Source organism: Lepidochelys olivacea (assembly GCF_965140295.1).
Source record: "Lepidochelys olivacea isolate rLepOli2 genome assembly, chromosome: 1".
NCBI classification, from domain to species: Eukaryota; Metazoa; Chordata; order Testudines; family Cheloniidae; genus Lepidochelys; species Lepidochelys olivacea.
Window position 1 is genome coordinate 44,341,742 of NC_140411.1, and position 23,348 is coordinate 44,365,089.

The window sequence follows — 23,348 nt, forward strand, 5'->3', positions numbered from 1 at the left end:
ATAAAATGAACTCCACACAGAACTTAAAATCCCAGAACAAAGTCCATCCAAAAGTCCACACAAAACAAAGGTTTCTCTTCCTCCTCCCAGGCATTCCTGCCTGGGGCCTTTTCTGCTTTGGCAGGCCACTCCCAGGCTTTATTCTCCGCTAGAGTCCACTCACTTCTAGTACTCTCTGATCCTTGATCATTCCCCGCATTTTCCTGCTGCCCTTTACAGAGGAATTAGCTGTCCTTCATCAGGCCCCATCAGGTTCCTAACACAGTACAGGTGTGACTCCTTAGTAATAAGGGTTGACCAGCCCCAGGCCTTCCAGCCTTACAGGCATGCCACCCTGTTACAGTCCCTCAAGTTTTTAGGTAGAACAAGAATTTCAAGAAGTGTAAAGCATATCCTATATGGCCTAACCAGTTACAAACTAATTTAAAAGTTATAATGGACTGGGCCTTTAGCCTTAGTATTTTCATTGAAAAGGTTATTTAAAAATAAAAATAATCAGCATCATTTTTCTAACTTTCAGGGAAGCTAGAGATAAAAATCTAATAATGCCTATGTAAAAAAACAAAGATTAATTTCTGATGGCAACTTATAAGCAGGTTTAGTAAACTAAACTAAAGATAAAACTGCTGACTGAGAGTGGGTAACAAACAGATGAGAACAGTTTGAGAAGTTTCAAAACTGAATGTTTTCACTGAAAACTTGCAGTAATCCTTCACATCCGCACGTACATGACAAAAGGCTCACAGCAGACACTCATGTACTGTACAAACCAACAGAAAAAAACCCAAATGTTATTTATGTAGCTATCTGACAGTTCTGATAACTTAAATACGAATTTTAGTGTGTATTTAGTAATGTGTCAAAATGTATGAACCTTCGTATTCCCACAAACCCATTGTGATAACTGCTGACTATTTAAGTACTCCATGTTCCTGTGGAGTCTGAGAGCTGACAAATACTAAGAAGTCAATAGTAATGTCAGAATAGGTTTTAAAAGCCATATGCCCCGGCACAATGTACGTGAACATGTGGAAACAATGTGGTCATAAATAATTTTATCATCTACACTTAACAGTGAAAAGGTCAGATAAAGTGTCTCCACCCAGTTAAATTACAGGAGCTAACCTTTGCTCTTTTTCTTGTTGCTAAACAATGGCAGGAAACTTTAGCTGAAGCTCACACACACATTATCACTGCTTGTTAAGGTCACAACTGTCATTTTATATTTGATGGACATGATTAATAGTTTATTTACAAAGGAGTAAAGGGTCGCAGATATAATCAAACTGACTACTGTGCAAGTTTTCAATTTCAGAAAACACAAAGCTGCTGCATTCTTTCAAAATTTCAGGAGCAACAATCATTCCTACAATAAGCCTGAAATGATACCAGTGTCCAATAACTCACAGTTGACTAGGTCTGGAAGACGGGCAATTTTCACTAGATTTTAGTGTTGGCATAGTCAATATATCCAATTGTTACCATACAGGTGAGTATTTTTTACTTTAGACAGAAACTACAACAATCAAGATTTTGTTTGCATCTTTTACCATGATTTAATCATCCGCATTAAACATTCCCATTTCATACACAAGATAAAAGTGTTCAGGTTTCCCTTATGGTTAAATGCAACTCCCACAAGCATATCCTTTCTCTCCCCTCCCAACTCTCCACCATCAGTACTGTCATTTAAAACAAGGAAGGCTTTTAAAGCACTGGAATGAAATCGGTCTTTCCTAGGAAGTGCAATCAATATGTGATTTAATCTTTAGGATCCACCCACCATATGTGGGGGGGGGTGAGGGGGGGGAAGGGTGTTTAGCTGAACACAGAGATCAAATTCTACTCTTAGGGTTTGTCTACATTAAAAATGTTTTGCACTGGTTTAATTGCTAGTCATGCTTATGAAACCACAGTGAAGAAAATGGGGTTGCACGCAGTGCTTAATTTGTCATGAAAGAGGTGCTGGGGCTACGGTGACCAGACGTCCAGATAAAATTGGGACTGATCCAATATTTAGTTGTTTGTCCCATGTCTCGACCAATCTATGGTTGGGATGCCATTTGTCCCGATATTTTGGTGTGGGGCTGGAGTGGACTGGTCACCCTAGCTGGCAGGCTCCCTACCTGGCTCTGCACAGTTCCCGGGAAGTGGCCATCAGGACCCTGAAGCCCCCAGGCATAGGGGCAGCCGTGGGGGTGCTGCACCCGCCATGTGCTGCACCTGCCATGAACGCTGGCTCTGTCGCAGGCAATGGGAGCTGTGGGGGCGGGGCGCAGACCTCCCTGGCCAAACCTGACCCTGCTGGCCGCTTTCCAGGAGCTGCCCCAGATAAGCGCTGGTGGGACCCAGCTCGCGCCTGGTACCTCTGGCTCCTAGGATCAGGAGTGACTGGGGGCATTGTGCGCTACCCACAAGTCCTGCCCCCGCAGCTCCCATTGGCATGGTTTCTGGCCAATGGGAGCTGCAGAGCCAGCACTTGTAGCAGACGCAGCACGTGGAGACCCCCCTGGCTGCTCCTAACCCCAGGAACCAGAAGGACCTGCCAGGTGCTTCCTGAGAGCTGCCCCAGGTAAGTGCCGCCAGGACACAGATCTTCCCCTCCCCCACTACCCAGTGCCCTTCCCCACAGCCCCACCACCACAACTACACAGTGCCCCACACAGGTCCCCACTACCCAGCGCCCCAACACACAAATCTCCCCTACTGCCCAGCACCCCCAACAGACCCTCCACTGCCTAGCACACCAAAACACACAAACCTCCCGCACTGCTGCACTGCCCTCAATCCCCTCACAACCCAGCACCACACCACAGACCTCCCAGCCACTCACTCCCCCACGCCCTGCCCTGGCCGCACTCACCACCCCTGCTGGGAGGTGAGGTGACTGTCAGCTGGACTGAGCCAGTAGCATAGCCAGGGCTGGTCCTGCAGGAAATCACTCTGGCCCCTTGGGAGCAGCGCGATCAACCAGGCCAGGGCCTGCCCCCACCCTTGCCAGGCTCCCTCAGGACCCACTTGCCTAGAGGGACCCAGCCAAGCCCCCCCACACTGGCCGAGACTGACCCCACTTCTGCACTGGTCCCAGGTGGCTCAGCTCTGGGGAGGCAGGCAGGGCCCCACAGGGGACGGGCATCAGAAACTGTCTGGAGCTGCAGCTACACTGGGGTCTGGTCAGGGCAGAGAGGAGCCAAACAAAACCACCACTCACTGCATGGCATGCAGGAGGCAGGCTGTTCTGTATGGATCCGGATTCACCAGCTCTCTGGGGACACACACAGCAACCATCACACCTGATTGTGTGTGTGTGTGGCACACATGCACCCTGAGATGCTGGGATGGATGGACAGCTCCAGGAAGGAGCCCCAGCCCACATCGTCACCAGTATATGTCCAAGGAAAGAAATAGGTTGGGGAGGAATAAAGCCTGTGGGTGTAGGGGGGAGAGAGAACTCCAAGAGGGGACAGTGTGAAAAGCACAGGGAGGCGGGGAATGGAGCCCAGAAAGCGGGGAGCCCTGAGGAGGGGAGCGCCTGCTGGAGCCCATGAATTTAGGAGGCTGGAGCCCATGAAAATGGGGGGCCCACAGGGGGCACTGCAAAGGGGGGATGGAGCCAATTGGGGTGTGGGCCGCTGGAGCCCCCGAAGCAGGGGATGGAGCCTGTGGGGGGCAGAGTCCACGGGGTGCTGGCTGTGTGAGGCAGCGGGGGGAGAGGAGCAGTCCTCCCCACACATGGACTGCCATGGGATCTGAAGCTCTCAGGCTCATACCACTGCTACCTTTCGCCAGCGCAGTCTCATTCGCTCTGGGAGGGGGAAGGCTGCCTGCTGTGTGCACATTTGAACCTCACCCCGTCCTCGGTGCATGCCCCCACACTGCCGCCAAGGGCCTCGTGCCGGCACCTCGGAGTGCACACGCACCGGGAGTGTAGCAGAGCGTGCTCAGGCTACTAATGCTCCAAGGGCAGGAGTGGGCTCTGCACCGAGTGTCCTGGCCCCCTGTGCATCAAGCAGACGGGGGGAGGGGTCAGGGGACAGAGAGGAAACAGCGGCTTTGGTGGGGCCTGGGACCGCTGCGCAAGCTGAGCAGGCCACACCAAGGCCCCTTCTGAGTGTGGGCCTGACGTCACTGAGTTGCCATTGTAAAGCTGGTACTGGAAAGAGCTGCCCTTTCCTTGAGGCTGGAAACAAAAGTCACGCTTCAATTCAGTTGTCATCTGCCAGCTCTTTGCAACCAGGCTTAGTGCTGCACTGGATCCAAACGCGCTCTTGGCAAAGGAGCTTTGGGATCCGACTGATCCAAAGTGAACTGAAGTCGCCTATTTATTTTAAGGGGCGGGGCAGCACCCCCAGAAAACTCTGCCATCCAGGAGACACACTCTGCAATGACAACAGGGAGGAAAACCCACCCCAGCCAATTGAGCCCGGGCAGCTGCTGACCCTCAGCCCAGCCCCAGGGCTGAAGTGCTCCCAATGGCTCTTGGCACCCAGGGCTCTGCACTTGGGGTGCTCTTAAGAAGGGCTGGGCAGGGTAGCTCGTAGGGAGCCCTGGCTAGCAGAGCCAAGCAGGGAGTCCCCTGTAGCCAGCTCTGTGGATGCAGTGGAAGGGCTAGAACTGCTGGCTCTGAAATTAGACGCGGCTCTGAGTTCATGGGGGAGGTGGCTAGAATTGGAGTTGCCATTTCCAAGCTTTTCTTTCCCCACCTGTTTTTGCCCAGGGGAGGCGGGAGTAGGTGCCCCCCAGAGGTAATAGCTGCATCCTCCCCCCAGCAGAGTGTGTGCAGACCAGCCCACCGAGCTCATGGCGGAGCCAGGGAAAGGAGGTGCCTAGCCATGCCGGGGGCAGGGCTGCGGCTAGAGCTCTGCAAGTGCGGATTCCGTCCAGGGCAGGCTGGGGCTGAGCACAGTTATGCTGCTGCACAGGTCACTTTGCCCACACTGGGGAGCAGGAGCTGCACCTGGGGGTGTGCCTCTGATTGATGTATGACCAGGACACCATTTGTCCCAATAAAATTTAGGTAAAAATCAGGTAAAATTTAAAACTTGGTTGTGAAATAGAAAATTAGTCGATTGGGGATGTCCTATTGGTTAAACCCGATTGCGCTCTGTGATCTGCTGGCAGTTTTGGTTTTTCAGGTTGTTTTCAGGAGTAACACAATTTAACGTAGGGATATGTAGTTTACAGTTCTGAACCACAGTGCGTACCATAGCACAAACTACAGTGGGCTCGTAACAACACAGAAGAAGCACAGAGACTGCGCGGTTCTTTTCAGTTGCTAGCTATCTAGCTAACGGTCTTCCGCCAAAAACCCCGCCCAAAACGGCAATGGCAAGTGAGGAGCCAACTACCAAAAAACAAAAAAGACAGTGCAGAGACAGGACAGAATGGGAAAACACTTACACCCAGATTCGGAAATCCTATGAGTGCGATTCAAAAGCCTTTCGTAAAGCCTGCAGGAAGGAATTTAGCATTCGCCGTGGCGGTGAGTCTGATGTTAGGCATCATGCCGATTCAAAAAATCATGAACAAAACACCAAGACTCTCAAGAGCAATACTCTGGTCTCAAATTTTTTCAGCAGGCCAAAGGTCATTGCTGCTGAACTAACTCAAGTTTACCACACAGTACTCCATCAGCACTCCTATTGCCTGTGTGTCTGTGATCTGAAATCGGCGCCTATCTTGTATCCAGATTCAACGATTGCGAAGCACATCGGCTGTCACACAACTAAAGCGGAGGCACTGATCAAAAACGTGCTGTTGCCGCTCTCGACAGAATTTTCAAAAGCCGTCAGCAAGCCAGACGATCCCAATTTTTCAGTTGCCACAGACGCATCTAACCGTGTAAGCAGCACAGCAACCTCAATAGGCCAGACAGGAAACTGCGTGCAGCAACTCCGGGAGTGCTTGTGTTTAGCTGTGAGGTCACAGGAGCCCCTTAAAAATTACCTGGAATTGCAACTCTTCAGATCTTCACAATCAGCTGAACCCAAACCTCTGACAGCCAGGAAATGAAGAGTTAAGGCACACACCAACCCTGCAACGCAACCTTATCTGTCCCCCTTGGAGCTGGAAATAGCCACTGAGAATGGTTCGGTAATATCAATGCCATATGTAGATATGAAAGAGGACAATGAGAAGGTGCTATTGTTTGTGTTGTATTCGAAAGGTAACTGCAGCATTTATCTGCACATGCTCTGGCTGCATTCACTGGGTTACGTGTAGCTGTATTGAATGGTGGAGGGATTAGTTGGAGTGGGTTGGAAGAGATGTTAGTGTGCTATGAGAACAGGCGTGCACACCTGGAGGGATCAAGTTTGCCTCATTTCAGCAGTGTGTTCTGTAGGCTGTATCAGTAGAGGTGCGCTGATTGTCAGCTGTCTAGTGGCATACATGGCTGTGGTCTCTATGGTTAACAATAGGTAAATGAAGGCAGTGTCTCAGAAACGACCTTTGGGCAAAAGTGAAGGGGTGGTAAAATTTTGCAAGTCTAAGGTGGTTTGCGTGAAGTAGACTCAGTGTTTGAGTGTAGGCAGCTCCTGTTTGCCATGCTTGACATAAACCCAAAGTTTGCCTTTGCATAGAGGAGTTAGACTTTCTCTTACAGAGCTCATATGCTCTATTCCCCAATGTCCTGTAGCATCTGTATGGGTCGTTGTAGCATGTGTGTTATTGGTGTGCTGGGCATTGCTCACAGAGGGAGGAGTTCAGATTGCATTGTAGGCGTGGTGTGCACCTTAATTATTCATTTCCTGGTTGTCAGATGTTCGTTCAGGGGAACTAGACATTGTGGAAGGGCATAAGACACCACCGCACAACCTTAACTGCTTTAATGAAGATTTTTGTAAGTAAATTTCCTAGGTGGTGTTGCTGTGGTGACGTTTTCTTTGTTTTACAGAAAAAAGACTTTATATTTGTAGGGGATAGTGTTGAGATAGGGAAGTATGGTTATTATGGGGGTTTCTTGGTAAAAATGAGGCTAGATAACAGATGCTATTTGGTTCATAAATGGTCCTACCACTGCCTGCACACTTTGTTATCATTTAACGGTGATAATAGTCATACTATGGAATTTTTTTTATTATTATTTTTAACATGGAGATGCTCACTGGGTCGGGAGAGGAAACACAGACATGGGTTATTTCAAAATATATTGAACATTTTATTGCACGTAGGTTACCCTAACTTTAAACAAGTGAAAGGAGAACAGTATCTTTCCTTCTCAACCAAGGCCTTTGCCCCATTGTCCCATGCAGCATATAGCCCCCCCCCATTGGCATTTCTACATCCCTTCCATTCCCCATCCTTGCATCTGCAGCTACAGCTGACTCTTAGTAGAATGGGAGGCTAAGGGCTTGTCTACACTGGCACTTTACAGGACTGCAACTTTCTCGCTCAGGGGTGTGAAAACACCCCCATCCTCACCCCACCAACTGCTGCAATTTTCAGCGCTGTAAAGAGCCAGTGTAGCTGCACTCCCAGCGCTGGTAGCTATTCCCCTTGTGGAGGTGGGTTTTTTAGAGCACTAGGAGAGCTCTCTCCCAATGCTATGCCGCAACTACACAAGCCACGTTAAAGCGCTGCCACAGCAGTGCTTTAACGTTGCCAGTGAAGACGTGCCATAAGAGAGGTATGAAGTGGCCCAGGAGAGGAATACAGCCTGAAACAGCAGTTCTGAGAAGTGTGAACTGCTTCATGCATCTCAGCCGATGTTTCCATCCTCCCTCCTTGGGGTATATCTACAGTGGGCCACTGAACACATCAGTGTAGACATTACCTATGCTGATGGGAGGGATAATCCCTCCCATCAGCATAGGCATTCCACATCCTTGAGAGATGGGTAGCTAGTGTGGAAGTATAACATTGTATAAGTATAAGGTTGTATAAGGGGACATGCTGGATACATTGTATATGAGAGGGCATGCCAAAACATGTTACAAAGTATCTGAGGGAGCACAGGTAGGGACAGTTAGCTTTTGAATGGAGAAGCAATTAAGATAGAGCCAGCACGTCTAAGAAGCAGGCATCAGAATGGAAGGTGTGAAGGGCAATTAGTTAAGTTAACTGGAAGCTGTTAAAGGAGATTGTTAAGGGTGGCAGGTAATTGAAGATACGTGACTGGTCTCAGGGATCTCGAAGGGTGGTGACTAAAATCTTTTTCTTCTTTTGTCTGTAACTTCTCTGTAACTTGTTCTCCAAAAAACTGTATAAATTAAAAGACAAGCCGCACTCGGGGGGCTCACTTCTAAATGTATTAGCAGAGCAGCTTTGCTAATAAAACAGAATGGTCTGATAAATTGTGAGTCTGAGTCAAACTTTGACACTAGATTGATAGAAGAATTCTTCTGTCAATCTAGCACTGTCTACAGTGAGGGTTAGATTATCTTACCTACACCTCTGAGTGATATAGATAAGCTGACAATTTTCTTGTGTAGATGAGGCCTTGGTTTCAGCAATGTGGTTGGCTGTTATCAGCTGCAAACTACAATCTCAGCGCTGTATACTATACCACACACTGAACATGTGCATTCCACTCCTCACTCATCTATGCATTGTATGTGTGCCTGTTTTATGCCATAAGCTTGCCTGTTCTCAGCTCCCTAACTCCTCTCTGCACTGTGTGCCTGTTCCATGCACTGAACATGCTCATTCCCAGCTCCGCATCCTAAGCTCAGCACTGTGGGGGCATGTTTTGAAAGGGAGACAGAAAGGGGGCAGGTATAGAAGGGAGGACATTCAGCGGGGCTGAGCTGAAGCACTTTTATATCCTCCACCACACAGCTTACCCACAACTCCTCTGCCCTCACTCTCCCTCCAGAAGCACCATCATCAGGAGGGAAGAGTGAGCCTAGAACCACTCCCTCACTGCTGGAGACAGGCAGGAGGAGCCATTTGGGGAAGGGGGGGGAGGGAGGGCACAGATGACTCCACTTCCCTTTCCCGGAGCATGTCACTGTCAATATGCTCAGCTTTCCCCCTTCCCCACTATGTTCCTACTCTGTCAGCACATCTCAGCTCCCAGTGCGCAAAGTCCCTCTGAAGACCATCCCTTATTCATTGAGATAGAAAAACTATTTTTCTGGAAACTCAGTTCTCCATCGGAGCTCTAGCCACTGAACAGGGTTTTCAAAAACATGGCCTTTGAATGATCCTTGCACTGCTGAGGATTGTTGTGTAGGGATATGCTGGCCCCTTAACAGCTGTGCTGGAGAACAGCCCTAAGGTTGGCAAAGGGGCAGAGCCATCAGCCTGCATCCTCCCAAACTCTACACTCCCTGCACTGATCCAATGCACCCCACAGTCCCACTCACTGCCCCAATCCTGCTTATTCCCTAGCTTGGCACCAAAAGAGTTATAATGATCTGAAAATATTATGAGCAGCTCATGTTGTGGGGAATGTATAGTGTGAAACCCTTGACCAAAAGACCCTGCAACTTGCTTTTCTTTGATCACATTCAGTTCTACTGTTTAGGAAAGAGTGAAGGACATGAGCTGTGCCCGCATTACCCTTGGCTCTTTCATCTATTTAATTAATGCTAATTGCTTTGACAATATTTGTAAAGCAAAGTCAGAGTCTGCACATAGGAATTAGAGCACTTTAAAGTATTGCTCTTAAACCAGAAATGTTGGTCTCAGGGCAAGACTTCCAAAAGGAGCCCCTGTTGAATGCAGGTAGAGAGCAACTGGTGTGCACAGCACATGCTCTCTCAAAGCTGCCAAGGGTAGGGCTTAAATACACAGTGCCTGGGTGCAGCTCAAGTTCAGTAACCACAACATGTCACCTTGAGCCTCCCAGTTACTGTGTCAACAGACTGCCTGCAAATCTTCTAGCTGTGAACGGAGTCTTGTCTTGCTACACATGTGCATTTCACTCTCTTAGGTATATCTATGCCGCAGCACCTAAAGTGACACAGCTATGGTGCTGCAGATGTGCTGCCACTGTAGCATAGACGTTTCCTACATCAAGGGAAGAGGTGTTTCTGTTGATGTACATAATCCACCTTTCTGAGAAGTGGTAGGTAGGCAGGCAGAATAATTCTTCCATCTACAGTGACGATTAGATTGACCTAACTACAGCGCACGGGGTGTGAAATTTTTCATAGCCCTTAGCAATGTAGCTAGGTCAATCTACATTTTAGGTGTAAACCATGCCTTAGGCATGACTAGTATGTGCCAACCTGGAGGATTAGAGCCATGGTTTGAACCCCAAATGTGTACAATAACACCTTAGAAGAAGAAGGTGATTTTGTAAACAACTGATTTTGGAGGGGGCTATATCTCAGGAGCCAATTGCTCAGATGACTACAACTTTGGGTCCCCTAACCCTGTCCTGCACCCTCATGAGGCACAGCAAATTTCAACACAGTCCAAGTCAGCACGTGGATTTTAGAGCACATAGAATAGTTAACCTGTAGACTAAAAGCATCACTCAACCTTAGTTACACAGAGCTGCAATTGCTATATTTTAGATTTATAATTCTTCATTGTCCTGCAGGTAGAGCACTGTGCTTGGATTATAATAAAGTTGATGTACAGTTTCCCCAAATTATCACTAAGGCTGCTTAAATGGAGTAGTTTGTGCTGTCATGCTTCTGGTAGACAGAGCCTATGCATCAGAGAGTTTGGTCTCCTCTGCTGTGACAAATTTAGAACAGCAACTAATTTCAGCAACTTCAGTGGCATGTGTGAGTCCACAATCAAGCCAGTAAAGTGCTGTATGTCTGTTACTATTTATAATAATGTGTGCATCTTAGAATAATAGAACTGTAGTACTGGAAGGGACCTCGAGAGGTCATCTAGTCCAGTTCCCTGCACTTGTGGCAGAACTAAGTATCTTCTAGATAGACCATCCCTCAGAGGTGTTTGTCCAACCTGCTCAAAAAAATCTCCAGGGATGGAGATTCCATAGCCTCCCTAGGCAATTTATTCCAGTGCTTAACCACTCTGACAGGAAGTTTTTCCTAATGTCCAATCTAAACTTCCCTTGCTGCAATTTAAGTCCATTGCTTCTTGCCCTATCCTCAGAGGTTAAGGAGAACAATTCTGCTCCCTCCTCCTTGTAACCACCTTTTACGTACTTGAGAACTGTTATGTCCCCTCTCAGTCTTCTCATCTTCAGACTGAATAAACCCAAGTTTTTCAATCTTTCCTCATAGGTCATTTTATCTAGACGTTTAATCACGTTTATTGATCTTCTCTGGACTTTCTCCAATTTGTCCACATTTCCTGAAATTCAGACCCTAGAACTGAACACAATACTCATGCTGATTAGGCCTCAACTGGGAGTAGAGCAGCATTCCTTCTTGTGTCTTGCCAATACATCACAGACTGAGGTTTGCTTTTTTTGCAACAGTGTTACATGGTTGACTTATATTTAGCTTGTGATCCACTATGACCCCCAGATTCCTTTCTACAGTACTCCTTCCTAGGCCATCATTTCCCATTTTGTATGTGTTCAACTGACTGTTCCTTCCTAAGTGGAGTGCTTTGCATTTGTCCATATTGAATTCCATCCTGTTTTCTTCAGCTCATTTTGAATTTTAATACTGTCCTCCAAAGCACTTGAGTCCCTCCCAGGTTGGTATCATCTGCAAACTTTATAAGTGTACTCTCTATGCCATTATCTAAATCACTGAAGATATTGAACAGAACTAGACCCAAAATTGATCCCTGTTTGACCGCACTCGATATGCCCTTCCACCTTGACTGTGAACCACTGTAACTACTCTCTGGGAACTGTTTTCCAACCAGTTATGCACCCACCTTATAGTAACTCCATCTAGGTTGTATTTCCCTAGTTTGTTTATGAGAAGGTCATGCAAGACAGTATTAAAAGCCTTACTAAAGTCAAGATCTACCATATCTACCGATTTTCCCTCCCTCCGCCCCCTCCAAGAAAGCTATTACATTGGTTTGACATGATTTGTTCTTCCATGGTGCTAGTTACTTATCACCATATTACCTTCTATTTGTTTGCAAATTGATTGCTTAATTATTTGCTCCATTATCTTTCTGGGTACTACAATTAACCTGATTGATATGTAATTCCCCACGTTGTCCTGATTTCCTTCTTATAGATGGACACTATATTTGCCCTTTTCCAGTCCTCTGGAATCTTGCCCTTTTCCATGACTTTTCAAAGATAATCGCTAATGGCTCAGATACCTCCTCAGTCAGCTCCTTGAGTATTCTAGAAAACAGGCGCAGACTTCCAATTGTCCTGCGGGGTGCTCGACCCCCACTCCATCCCTTCCCCCAAGCTCCCACCCCCGCCACTTCCCATCCTGCCACCAGCCCTGCCCCCATTCCACCACTTCCTGTAATGCCCCTTTCCTGCCCTGCCTCTTCCCGCCCCCTTTCCCAAGCATGCCCCATCCCCGCACCTCCACCTCCCTCCCGCATGCCACGGACCAGCTGGTAAGGTGGGTAGGAGGCACAGGGAGGGAGGGGGACAAGTTGACTGGCAGAGCCGCTGGCAAACAGGAGGCACTGGTGGGGGAAGGGGAGAGATTGGCTGCCAGTGGGTGCTAAGAACCTGCTCATTTTTTTCCGTGGGTGCTCCAGCCCTGGAGCACCCATGGAGTCAGAACCTATGTTCTACAATGTATTTCATCAGGCCCTGGTGACTTGAAGACATCGGACTTGTCGAACTAATTTTTAACTTGTTCTTTCCTTATTTTAGCCTCTGATCCCACCTCATTTTCCACTGGCATTCACTATTGCTACAAACCTTTTTGGTGAAAACTAAAACAAGTCATTTAACACTTCTGTCATTTCCACATCTTCCATAGGGTTCATCTTTAGGGAGGTCAAGAGCACTGGAAATATTCCAAACACATCATTATACTTAATCATACACGGATGCCAGTCAAAAGAAAAAATGTCTGCTACAAGTGCTACAGAAAAGCATAATGCACAGGAAACTAGATCTCAGCAAGGGCAGCAAAATCCTGGTATCTGGGGGGAATTTAGGTCTTGTCTACACACAGAAACGTCACCAATTTAACTAAACAGATTTAGTTACATTGATGCAATCCTCTTGTGTGGACACTATTAAGTCACTCTCAGTTATAGCTGAAAAAACTGACTTAAGCTGATTTAAGTGTCCCCACAGGGAAGTTGTGCCAATTTAGTTAAATCAGGACAATTTACACGTGTAGACAAGGCCTTAATGTTCAGTTCTAGTCACGGATATAGATTAACAAAGTTTCATGGAGTTTATTTGCTAGTTCTCTGATAAGTACTTACTAATTGACTGGGTAGGGCAACTAAGGCCTAATCTACACCTAAAAATGAGATCAACCTAGCTACACTTAGGGCTCTGAAAAATTTCACACCCTGTGAACATAGGTCAACAGAAACCCCGCTATAGAGGAGCTAAATTGATGGAAGAATTCTTCTGTCAACCTAACTACCCTCTCTCAAAGAGATGGATTAACTACATTGACAGAAAAACCCCTCAATCAATACAAGAAGCAGCTATACTATGGTGTCATTGTAGTGTAGAAATATCCCAACACTAATCTATTTGACCTTTAAACAACTTTTGCCAGTCCTTTGAAAATGAGAAAGCTAAAAAGAACACAGGAGTCAGCTGAGTTTAAGAGAAACAAGGTGCTCAGATTGGACATGTAGAGACACCAAGGAAGTCTCTTCCATTAAGGGACAGATCCTGCAAACCCTTGCTCACATAAGTACTCTGTTTTTAGTACTATAGTTGATCTACATTAGCCAAACATGAGTTGCCCCTCAGCTTGGTTGGAAGTACTTGGGTAAGGACTGCCAGGAGTAGGGGTTTGCAGGATAGCCCTTACTGCCCACCGATCCACGAAACACAGTGGACATCTGTAGTGAAATCGACACAGATACATGCTCTAGGAAGTACCCAAAACAAGAGAGAGAGAGAGAGATTGCCTCATAACCTTCTGCTTCCTGAATTTAGTAGCTGAGTAGGGCCCCAATCCTTCATGCTGATCTGCACAGGCTGACACTTGACTTCAAGGTGCTTCTCCCGGGTGCAAGAGTTTGCCTCTGCAGAACAGCTTGTAGTCTCATGGCTTAGATCACCCATAACTCACTGCAAGCAAAAACACATTTGGGAAAAGTGCGCTATGTCCTTGTCACCCAACTTATGGGAGAAGGAAACAATCAGGTGCTGGAAAAGGAAGAGAAAGAACAACAGATCCAGAAAAGGCTGTAGCAGAGCTATGAGCAATAGTGCTAGTAAGTATGATGATGCAGATTTGTCTGTTAGAAGACAAATAGATTATTCAAGTAGGTATCTCATTCCCTCTGCCCCATATCAAGGCAATTCCTCAACGTAAAACTATCCGTTGAGGTGTTTTGACCTTCCTAAAAGGTATACCCAAACCATTTAGGTAACAAGCATTTAGATAACTTTCAGGGGTTTATCTCAAACTAACTTACCTAAGAACAGCTTGGGGCCTGAGGCAAAGGAACAGGTCGATTATGCTTAGATAGTCTACCTAAGTTTCAGACTAGACTATATTAGATATAGGCCTGTACCACGAAGTTAGAATCTGAATATGAACTTTCCCCAAATTTGCTGGGGCTCTGTGGGTTTTGCCTGGGCGCATCTCTGTTCAGCATGATGTATATTGTATATTTAATTGTGATCACAGAATCCTAAGGGATGCATTGCATAAGTGTACAGATAAGATACAGTGAAATTCTGAACCTTTGGAGGCTTGCCCATCAGCGTGTTGTATTTATCATTAGGACTCCATCCTAAGATTTGTGTGCTTGTGCTATCCAAAGTTACATCTTAAATGATAGCTTATTCTGAATGCCCTAAAACTGCCACACGGGCATTTTTTTGGGGGGGGTGGGGAGGGGGAGAATGCAATGCTGTAATGGACAGGTAGAAAGCAAAGCCAAGAAGGAATCCTAGTCAAAAGTTCAAACCAGCATGATGCCACGTGGCATTCAGGGTAGAGCCTATTGGCTGAATAAGCATAGATTTATAGTATTTCTGACATCTGAGAAGACTGTAAACTTGGGCACAAAGCTAATGCCATAGCTCCACTCTGCTGGGAAACGTGGAGGACAGGAAAGAGGAACAAAGCCTTCCAAAGGAATAAGAGGAAGAAAGCAGAGCATGCTCTCTCTTCCATGGCAACTCAGGGATTGTCTACACTGACTGGTTTCAGAGTAGCAGCTGTGTTAGTCTGTATTCGCAAAAAGAACAGGAGTACTTGTGGCAGCTTAGAGACTAACAAATTTATTTGAGCATAAGCTTTTGTGAGCTACAGCTCACCTCTGATGAAGGGAGCTGTAGCTTACGAAAGCTTATGCTCAAATAAATTTGTTAGTCTCTAAGGAGCCACAAGTACTCCCTTTTCTTTCTACACTGACTGTAGCACTTAGTGAAGACACACTATCTATGCTGATGAGAGAGCTTCTCCAGCCAGCGTAAGCAAACCTCGTCCCCAAGAGGCAGTAGCTATGTCGACAGCAGAAGCCCTCCCGTTGACATAGCATTGTCTACACCAGAAGTTAGGCCTGTATAACTATGTCACTCAGGAGTGCAGAAAATCCACACCGTGAGTGATGTAGTTATACCAACATAAGTTGGTAGTGTAGACCAAACCTCGGAGTGGCTATGATTTTATGGCTCTGGATGCAGTGAGGAGTAGATAGGAATAGAAGGGAAGAGAAAGTTTCCACTCACCCTGGAGGGCACGTTCCACTCATTATTTGTATCCAGCTATCCACCAAGTTAACACTGCTCCTTGCATTATTAGCTCCCACTCCATGCCTGTATCCTTCTCACAGAGACAGAAACATTTCTTTTGTGCAGGCATGGGCATGGATGCTCTGAGGCTACGAGGGCTATTAGTCAGAAACTCCATTAGATTTTCCTGGGTTCTTCATCTGCCTCTCATGGCTATTACCATCTGATGATATGTCTCAAAATACACAACTACCACTAGTGCAGGGTGTGCATTTCAGTTTAGACAACTGAAGGAGGAGATAAACTGCAAAGAAAACTCACAGAAGTACTTTACAACCTCATGAGTAAAAATCATAGTCAATATTAACACCAAGATTTGGTTATTTTTAAGTAAGTGTCAGAAAACAGGACATAATGCAATATTAAATATAATTTAGTAATAACCTGTACGGCTGATGTACACACACATTGAAACCCACATCTTTACAGCAGTGCAAAGTTATTTTGAGAGGGGAAGGCAGGAGTTTGGATTCAGTGCTTGATGATGTCATTGTTATAGTTCACCACTAGATGGCAGCTAGGTAGCATTAATTCTGTCATTTAACTGCTACATATAGTTTCCAGGAACTGCAACTGACATACATAAACATACATTAGCATTCTCATGTCTTCAGGCTGTTAAAAAGCATCTCTGCACACACACGCTGGGTGTGAAAATTGCAGAATGAAGCGGACTGGTTTGGGCATCCCAAGAACTTCTAATGAGAAACTCTTCTACTGCCCTGATGCATATACATTATTACATGTCATTTCCCAATTTTACCATAGTTCTGAGTATCACAGTAATCTAAGCTATTTTTAATTGTATTACTTTGTCCAGAAGAATGATGATGCTTATAATGAATATTTACAGTCACTTTTTTGCAAAAAAGCATCAGGCCTCATTAACATAAGAAATCCTCACCCATCTCAAATCTATAATTTGACTAGCTGAGACTTGTGATTTATAATTAATGCAAAAAGAAAAGGAGGACTTGTGGCACCTTGGAGACTAACAAATTTATTTGAGCATAAGCTTTCGTGAGCTACAGCTCACTTCATTGGATGCATTCAGTGGAAAATACAGTGGGGAGATTTATATACACAGAGAACATGAAACAATGGGTGTTACCATACACACTGTAAGGAGAGTGATCAGGTAAGGTGATCTATTACCAGCAGGAGGGGGGTGGGGAGGGAGGACCTTCTGTAGTGATAATCAAGGTGGGCCATTTCCAGCAGTTGACAAGAACTAACGCAAGGCACTCCACATTTTTGTAGACAGTATAAGGTTCATTCTGACAAATAGGAGGCAACAGAACATATCAGTCTTCTGATTTTATAAACTTTTCATCTGGGATACAAAAGCTAGAGAGGTTATGTACAATGTTTTGTTTTGTTTTTGGGCGCACTGGTGCAGTTAAACCAATGTAGTTGTATACCCTTAGCACAGATGTGCTGTGTCAGCCTAAACCATGACTTGTGCCAGTTGTACTTTGAAAATGAGGCAAGTCACAGTTTAAACAGGTTGCAGGATGTCTTACACTAGAGTTCTGCACTGATGCAGCCATATCAATGTAGCTGCACAAGTGCAAAACCCCCACTGTACATAAGGCCTTAACTGTGTCCCATTTACTCAAAAATGCAGCAATATAACTGGCCACATCCATTGACAGTGGTAAGTTTTTAACAAGGCGCAATGAAATCCATTATAGTTAGTAGCAACATATTAAGTCTCCACCCATCATTTTAAAAACATTAATGAAATATTTGGAGGCATATTTCAAAAGCAGTCAATTATTTTACCTGCAGTTATCTATTAATTTACCAACAATCATTGCCAGTAATGCACAGTAAAAACAAACTGGAGGTTTGATTTACGTTGTGCCTTTCACCCCATTGTGCTCTACAAACATTAACATTTTCTGGTCCAAAGGAAGAGTGCGACCTACTGAATCGATGTGACTGCACGGAGCACCACTTAAGTGTTCTTCAGCAATCTCCCAGCCAAGAACTGACCCAGCCAGTCCTGACTTAGCTTGGAAAAATCCAACATGATCACATCACAAGGTGGTATAACTGCAGGCCATAATAAACTGCCCTTGAAAATGTACTTGAACAGCTTTGCTGCCAACACTTTAATATTAATGTACACAGGGAAAACTAATTTGATGTTAGCTTCCAAACCTTTAAAAAAAAAAAATCATTGCTTGCTGGCTGTCAGCATATTTTAGCAGTAACAAGCTGCAACAGCTCCTAGCATTCAGGTTGTCATTTTTGCATTAATAAAAACAAACCTTGCAACATGAACATTGAACATATAGTGGGGGTTGTTTTCCTTCTTACCTCTTCCTTCTTTTCTTCAGTACCAGAAGCTAAATTGAGGCTCAGCTGAGAGTGGCTGCTTATGCCACTGTCTTCATTTCCATCATCATAGTACCCAGTTTGCACTGAGTCCTGGAAGCAAACAGGATTTCTCCCCAACTTCGGGGCAGGTAACTCAACTCTTTCCTCACTTTCCATTGAGCTCAGTGACAACGTGCTGTGACGATCTGGGCAATGGAAATTAATATTGCACTTGACCTTCTCAGCACTGGGGCTCTGAGGTTTAGGGGCAGTGGGCCTAAGAGGAATGCTAGGCTGCTCAGATTCACACATAAACTGACTGGAACTTTTTGGTTCATCAGAGTCTACATAAAACACTTCATTAGGAAGTGCACTAAGGTTGTCAAAAGCGTGTGATGAACTAACATCATCTAGGACGCATGATAATGTCCTAAGGGTGTCAGTTTCACCAGTAAATACAGTTGTTTCAGTGTCTGTATCCTGAGAAACAGTTGGACTATGAAGATGCGGAGTTCCAGAAAAGATAGAATCTGGACTGCACACAGGGGAAATGCACCTCCGTCTGTCATTTTCATTGCTACTAGAAACCCTGCGGGAATAGTCATCATGTAGTCTGCTGTTTGGCCTTGTTCTCTGGTTTTGTTCGTTCAGAGGAGTCATCATGCTCTTAGGACCATCTTTTTTCCATGCAACATCTGTAACATTGCTTACAAGTTTCAAAACTCTGTCAAAATCCTTTGCTCTGATAGGGCTCTTCCAGCGTTTTGACCGTCTCTCTGGGTTTCCACTGGCTTTGTCCGAGTCAGCAAAGGAAGTGCTTACTGTCCTTTGTGGCACTTGCTTTTCACTTGCAATCTTGAGGTCAGTGAGATTTGAGGTGGACTTTCGTTTGAATGAGCTCTTTTTCAAAAAGTTTAAGTTATCTGTGCTTTTGCTTCTCCTGTAGATAATCCTGTTGTTTTCAGGATCTTTCACTAAAATTTCACAGATCTTTGGCTCCTGGGTGATGGGAGATGTTGGCCTGGTGCAGTTCTGCTGACTCTGAATTTTATCAGTGTCTAATAAATTGATGCGGCCAACACCATAGGCGCGTCTGATACTGCGTGATCGGTGAGTGTTCCTCAGGAAGGAATCATCACTTTCCTCTACATCAGAGCAATCAGAAGCCAAACCATCCACTGCATTATGGAAATCATGTAAAGGCCCCGAATAAGAATACCGGTTAGTCTGAACTCTCACCACTCCACCATTCGAGACATGTTTTCCCACAGTGTTCTCATTTAAGACATCTGAGCTTTCTCTGGCCTGAATTCCTTGAAGAACTGAAGATTTTAATTTCTTGAACGATCCCATTTTTCTAATGGACGACAAAGCATTCCACGTTGAAGAGCTGCCCATCACAATCAGAGAACGAGGCCTTTCGGAGTTGGCGGTAGTTCGTTTCCTAGGGGCAGAGAAAAAGCGCATGATTTTTGAAGGGCTGAGATTGTCATCTTGTATTTCCTCTTCAGTTTTGGTGTCGCTATTGCATCCCCCATGGCTAGTTATACTTCTTGGTTCTTTATTATCCATTACTATACAGGTAACAGTGGTGCCATTTCCACAGCCATTCGGAAATGTTGTCATGTCCCCAATGCCATAAGTATGAGGGCAGAGGGTACTATAGCTCAGATCCACAATACCATCTTCCTCAGCTGTCCCAGCCCTTCATCTAGTGCACCTCTTCTTGCCTTGTTTTCACATCTACGGTGTGAACTGAGCTCTCCAGACTTCACTGCCTGCGTCAAGAAAACAAAGCCAGCAGTTAGCCATTTTTCCTCCCACAAAATTCCCTACAAAATGAGACATGGTTCCCTAGGAATAAAATCAAGGAATATTAACGAAACAAAGCTATATCATGGGGCTCGGGAAAAGCTGTTAATAGTTCACTTTAAACAACAAAAGGGATACTTATGTTCTGTTTAGTTATTTAAAAGACCAATTTAACTTACATATGTTTTTGTTTATTTGACTCAAATAATCAAACCTATCTTAGAAGAGCAGATCTACTGTAAGGCTATGTGAGTTATCCTACCCAGTTTAAGAATACATTTAAAGCAAATATAACCCCACCTCTAAAGCACAACATTATACTAACTATTGCTAGAAACAAAATTCTAACTGAAACACAGTGACAGGTGCTTCAGCACTTGCCTTGCTCTTTTTTTTTTTTCCTTAACTTGAAGCAAAATAGAAACTTAAAAAACAAACAAAGCACTATTTGGGGGGAGGGAGAGAGATCCAGCCATTTTTCTCTTCGCAATACTAAGTTCCTGAATTCCAAGACACATGACCATATATGCAACCAAGGGGAAAGACTCACATCAAAAAGACTGAATGCCTTTAGACTTATACATTCGTTATCATGTGCCACCTACTCCTATAATATTACGGATATAATACAACATGTATATTTTTCTATAGTTTGCTGCTATCCAAGGGCCAAACTTTGATCACCTTACTCATGCATGGTGTATCACTGAAGTAATAAATGCGAGGCACTCAAGTGTCTTTTAATTTCCTTAGCTGACAAGCCTAAATCAGTCAAATCTACACCAACGTAATTTTCTCTAAAATTGTTGGAAGAGTGACCTAGGGCAGCCAATGGTGGGATGTGATGCAGATGAGCATGGGAGGAAGTAGCATGTGTTGTACTTCATGTACTACAAAATAGACAAATTAGGGTTCACTGGGCTGTGCTTTCCTTACCTTTTGGTTCATATACTATCCACGGATGCTGGGAGGGATGGAAATTAAACAAAGGTGGTAAACAATTCATTAAAAAAGTTCAGGGACCCCCAACCTAAAACAGCTACTGCCCTTACCATGAGAGCAATGACAAGTTTCCTTGGTCCTGTCAAATTTTGCTAGGGCCAGTGGGATCAGAAATAGCCCATTCCTGGATACCTGGGTCTTGGCCATAAAATAAAGTAGGAAATGTACAGATATACTAAATGAAAGAAGTGCCCATGCAATCTGCCCCTTAATCTCTGAAGCTTGATCTCCTTTTTTGTTGTAAGGTCTTGGTCTCAAGTAGTCATGTGAACTTTAAAGGCTAATTTGAATCAGGAAGTAAAAGCCCCTAGCAACCAGAGAAGCTGGGAAGAAGCACTTAGTAGGCACAGCTTGAAGACAGAAAGCTTCCCCGTTCACAGGATTTAAACAAACCATTCCTATCCCCTCTCCACACTTGGCAGGTCCATGAATATTAAAGGAAGAAGCCCCAATTGTAAATGTACCAACCCTCCCTCACCCCGTGCACATATAAACAGTTATTGCCACATGGAGTATGGTACATTCAAAAGCGAATTAAGATTTTTAATGGTTACATTTCCCCCTTAGAAAAACAAACTATAAATAGTAAACAGTGTACATGTCAAATTATAAGCAAACATAAGATACCCCAAATGTTAAGCTTTTAGGAGTCTTTAAAAATATTGGATCCAGACTTTTAAAGTTGAGTCCCTCCTTTTCGATAAATTTTAAATAGAGGTTTTTAAATCTTGTTCCCTAGGGAGAAAAAGGTTTTGCAGTGTGTGTTTCAATGCAATGCTTAAAATCTCCCCCATATATATTTTAATTCCCCTCATTCAAATTGTCTCAGCTTGAGTCTGCCTTGTCGCACTATGTTTGATTAGTTGCCCCCTACAAGAGTTTAGCTGGGAGAGGCTTATTCTAATGATTTAACAGAAACTTTGTTAACTAGAAATGGGCGAGAGCTTTCTGACGAAATCCAAAGGGCTTGAAGTTCAAGCCTGCCCTCATTTTGTTGCCTATTGAAAACTGCTGCTACTTTTACTCTATTTGACTAACAAATGTATTTGGGCAGAAGCTTTGGTGGGTTAGAACCCACTTCATCTAACCCAGGAACGCTTATGCCCAAATACATTTGTTAGTCTCTAAGGGGCCACAAGGACGCCTCGCTACTTTTGCTGCTGCAGACTAACAGGGCTACCGCTCGGAAACCTTTCACTCTATTGTCATGCAAACAGAGGAGGATTTTTTTAGTCCCCCCAATCCGCTTGCCCAGTAACACGCATCTTTTCCTAACACTTCATCCACCATTGGCCCTACTCTGGCGGGGCAGCGGTGTGCGCAGAGAGAAGCGCACCTCCAAATATTGCCACCGATTCCAGTACAGACCAGACGCTTATATTTCCTGGTCCCCAGTTCCTGGAGAACTAACTACGGGGGGGGGGGGTAGAGACACGTGAAGGGCCGTGAGAAGACGAACTTGCAAACCTTATTTACCCCCACGCAACGAGGGCGGAAAGCAGCATGCGGCACACCCCGGGCTCCATGGGGCAGCCAAAGCCCATTGGTGCCTCAGCCAGCCAGAGGGGCCCGGGGTTTCCCCAAGTCTTCGCTCGGGCTGGCTCAGGCAGAAGCACCTGCCCCGCTGCTCGCCAGAGGCGGCCTCACCCATCCTCCCAGCAGGAAACTCGCAGCTAGGAGGGCAGAGAAAGCGGTGTCCCCTCCCTGCCCCAGCGCGGGGCCGGAGCAGGAGCCCCTTACCTGGGAGGAGCCCGGAGGCCCAGGACAGCAGGCAGGGCTCAGAAGCCGAGGGGGCCGCCGCAGCAGCTCCGAGGCGTCCTTCCCCCGCGCGGCTCCCCGGGAGACGGAGCGATCTGTTTCCACATCGCTATGGCAGCAGCCGGGAGGGAAACGCGAGACCCACTGAGGGAGGCGGCAGCTCTTCAGAGAGCGGCAGGGGTGGTGCGGGGTTCAAAGGCTGTGAGAGCAGCCCGGGGAGAGGAGCGGGGCAAGCTGGTCTCTCTCACCAGCAGAAGTTGGTCCAATCAAAAATATTCCCTCACCCACCCTTGTGTCTCTCCCAGCAGCTACTATGTCAGGCTGGGGGGCCTGCCCTGGCCTCTACAGGGAGGGGCTAGAAGAAGCTATTCTTCCCCCACTGCTCCTTTTTCAATGACAGAGTCCCCAGCCTTCCTCAGCAAGCCAACAGGGGAGGATAGTCCCAGCTGCTGGCCCCCTCTGGCCTTTCCTCCCCTCCCACTTGGGAGGCAGAGTCCATGCTCCCCTCCATCTGCAACCAAAACAACGTTGGCCCAGGCTTAGGGCTGCCGAGAAATACTTAACACCTAGTCAGTGATTTACGTTTTCAAAGTGCTGTGCACACAGTAATTGAGTGGTTGATTCCCGTTTCCCTCGCCCTCCGCCCTGCAAGAGACAAAGTGGGGCTGTTTGTTGTGCTGTGTTTGAATTTAATTATCAT

The 23,348-nt window shown here is 45.7% G+C and overlaps 1 protein-coding gene across 6 annotated transcripts in view; it reads right to left on the reverse strand.

Moving 5' to 3' along the window:
* The window catches only part of SPATA13 (spermatogenesis associated 13), a 328,609-nt gene that overhangs the window by 61,874 nt on the left and 243,387 nt on the right, over positions 1–23,348 (reverse strand). For 5 of the 6 annotated variants that reach the window (XM_084650283.1, XM_084650285.1, XM_084650282.1 and 2 more), the window contains one exon: positions 18,077–19,854. In XM_084650283.1, coding sequence (XP_084506409.1) covers positions 18,077–19,702 — 1,626 coding nt within the window. In that variant the 5' untranslated portion in view covers positions 19,703–19,854. Of the gene's footprint in view, positions 1–18,076; positions 19,855–22,630; positions 22,952–23,348 lie in introns of those variants that run through there. The other variant, XM_084650284.1, reaches the window with a different exon arrangement.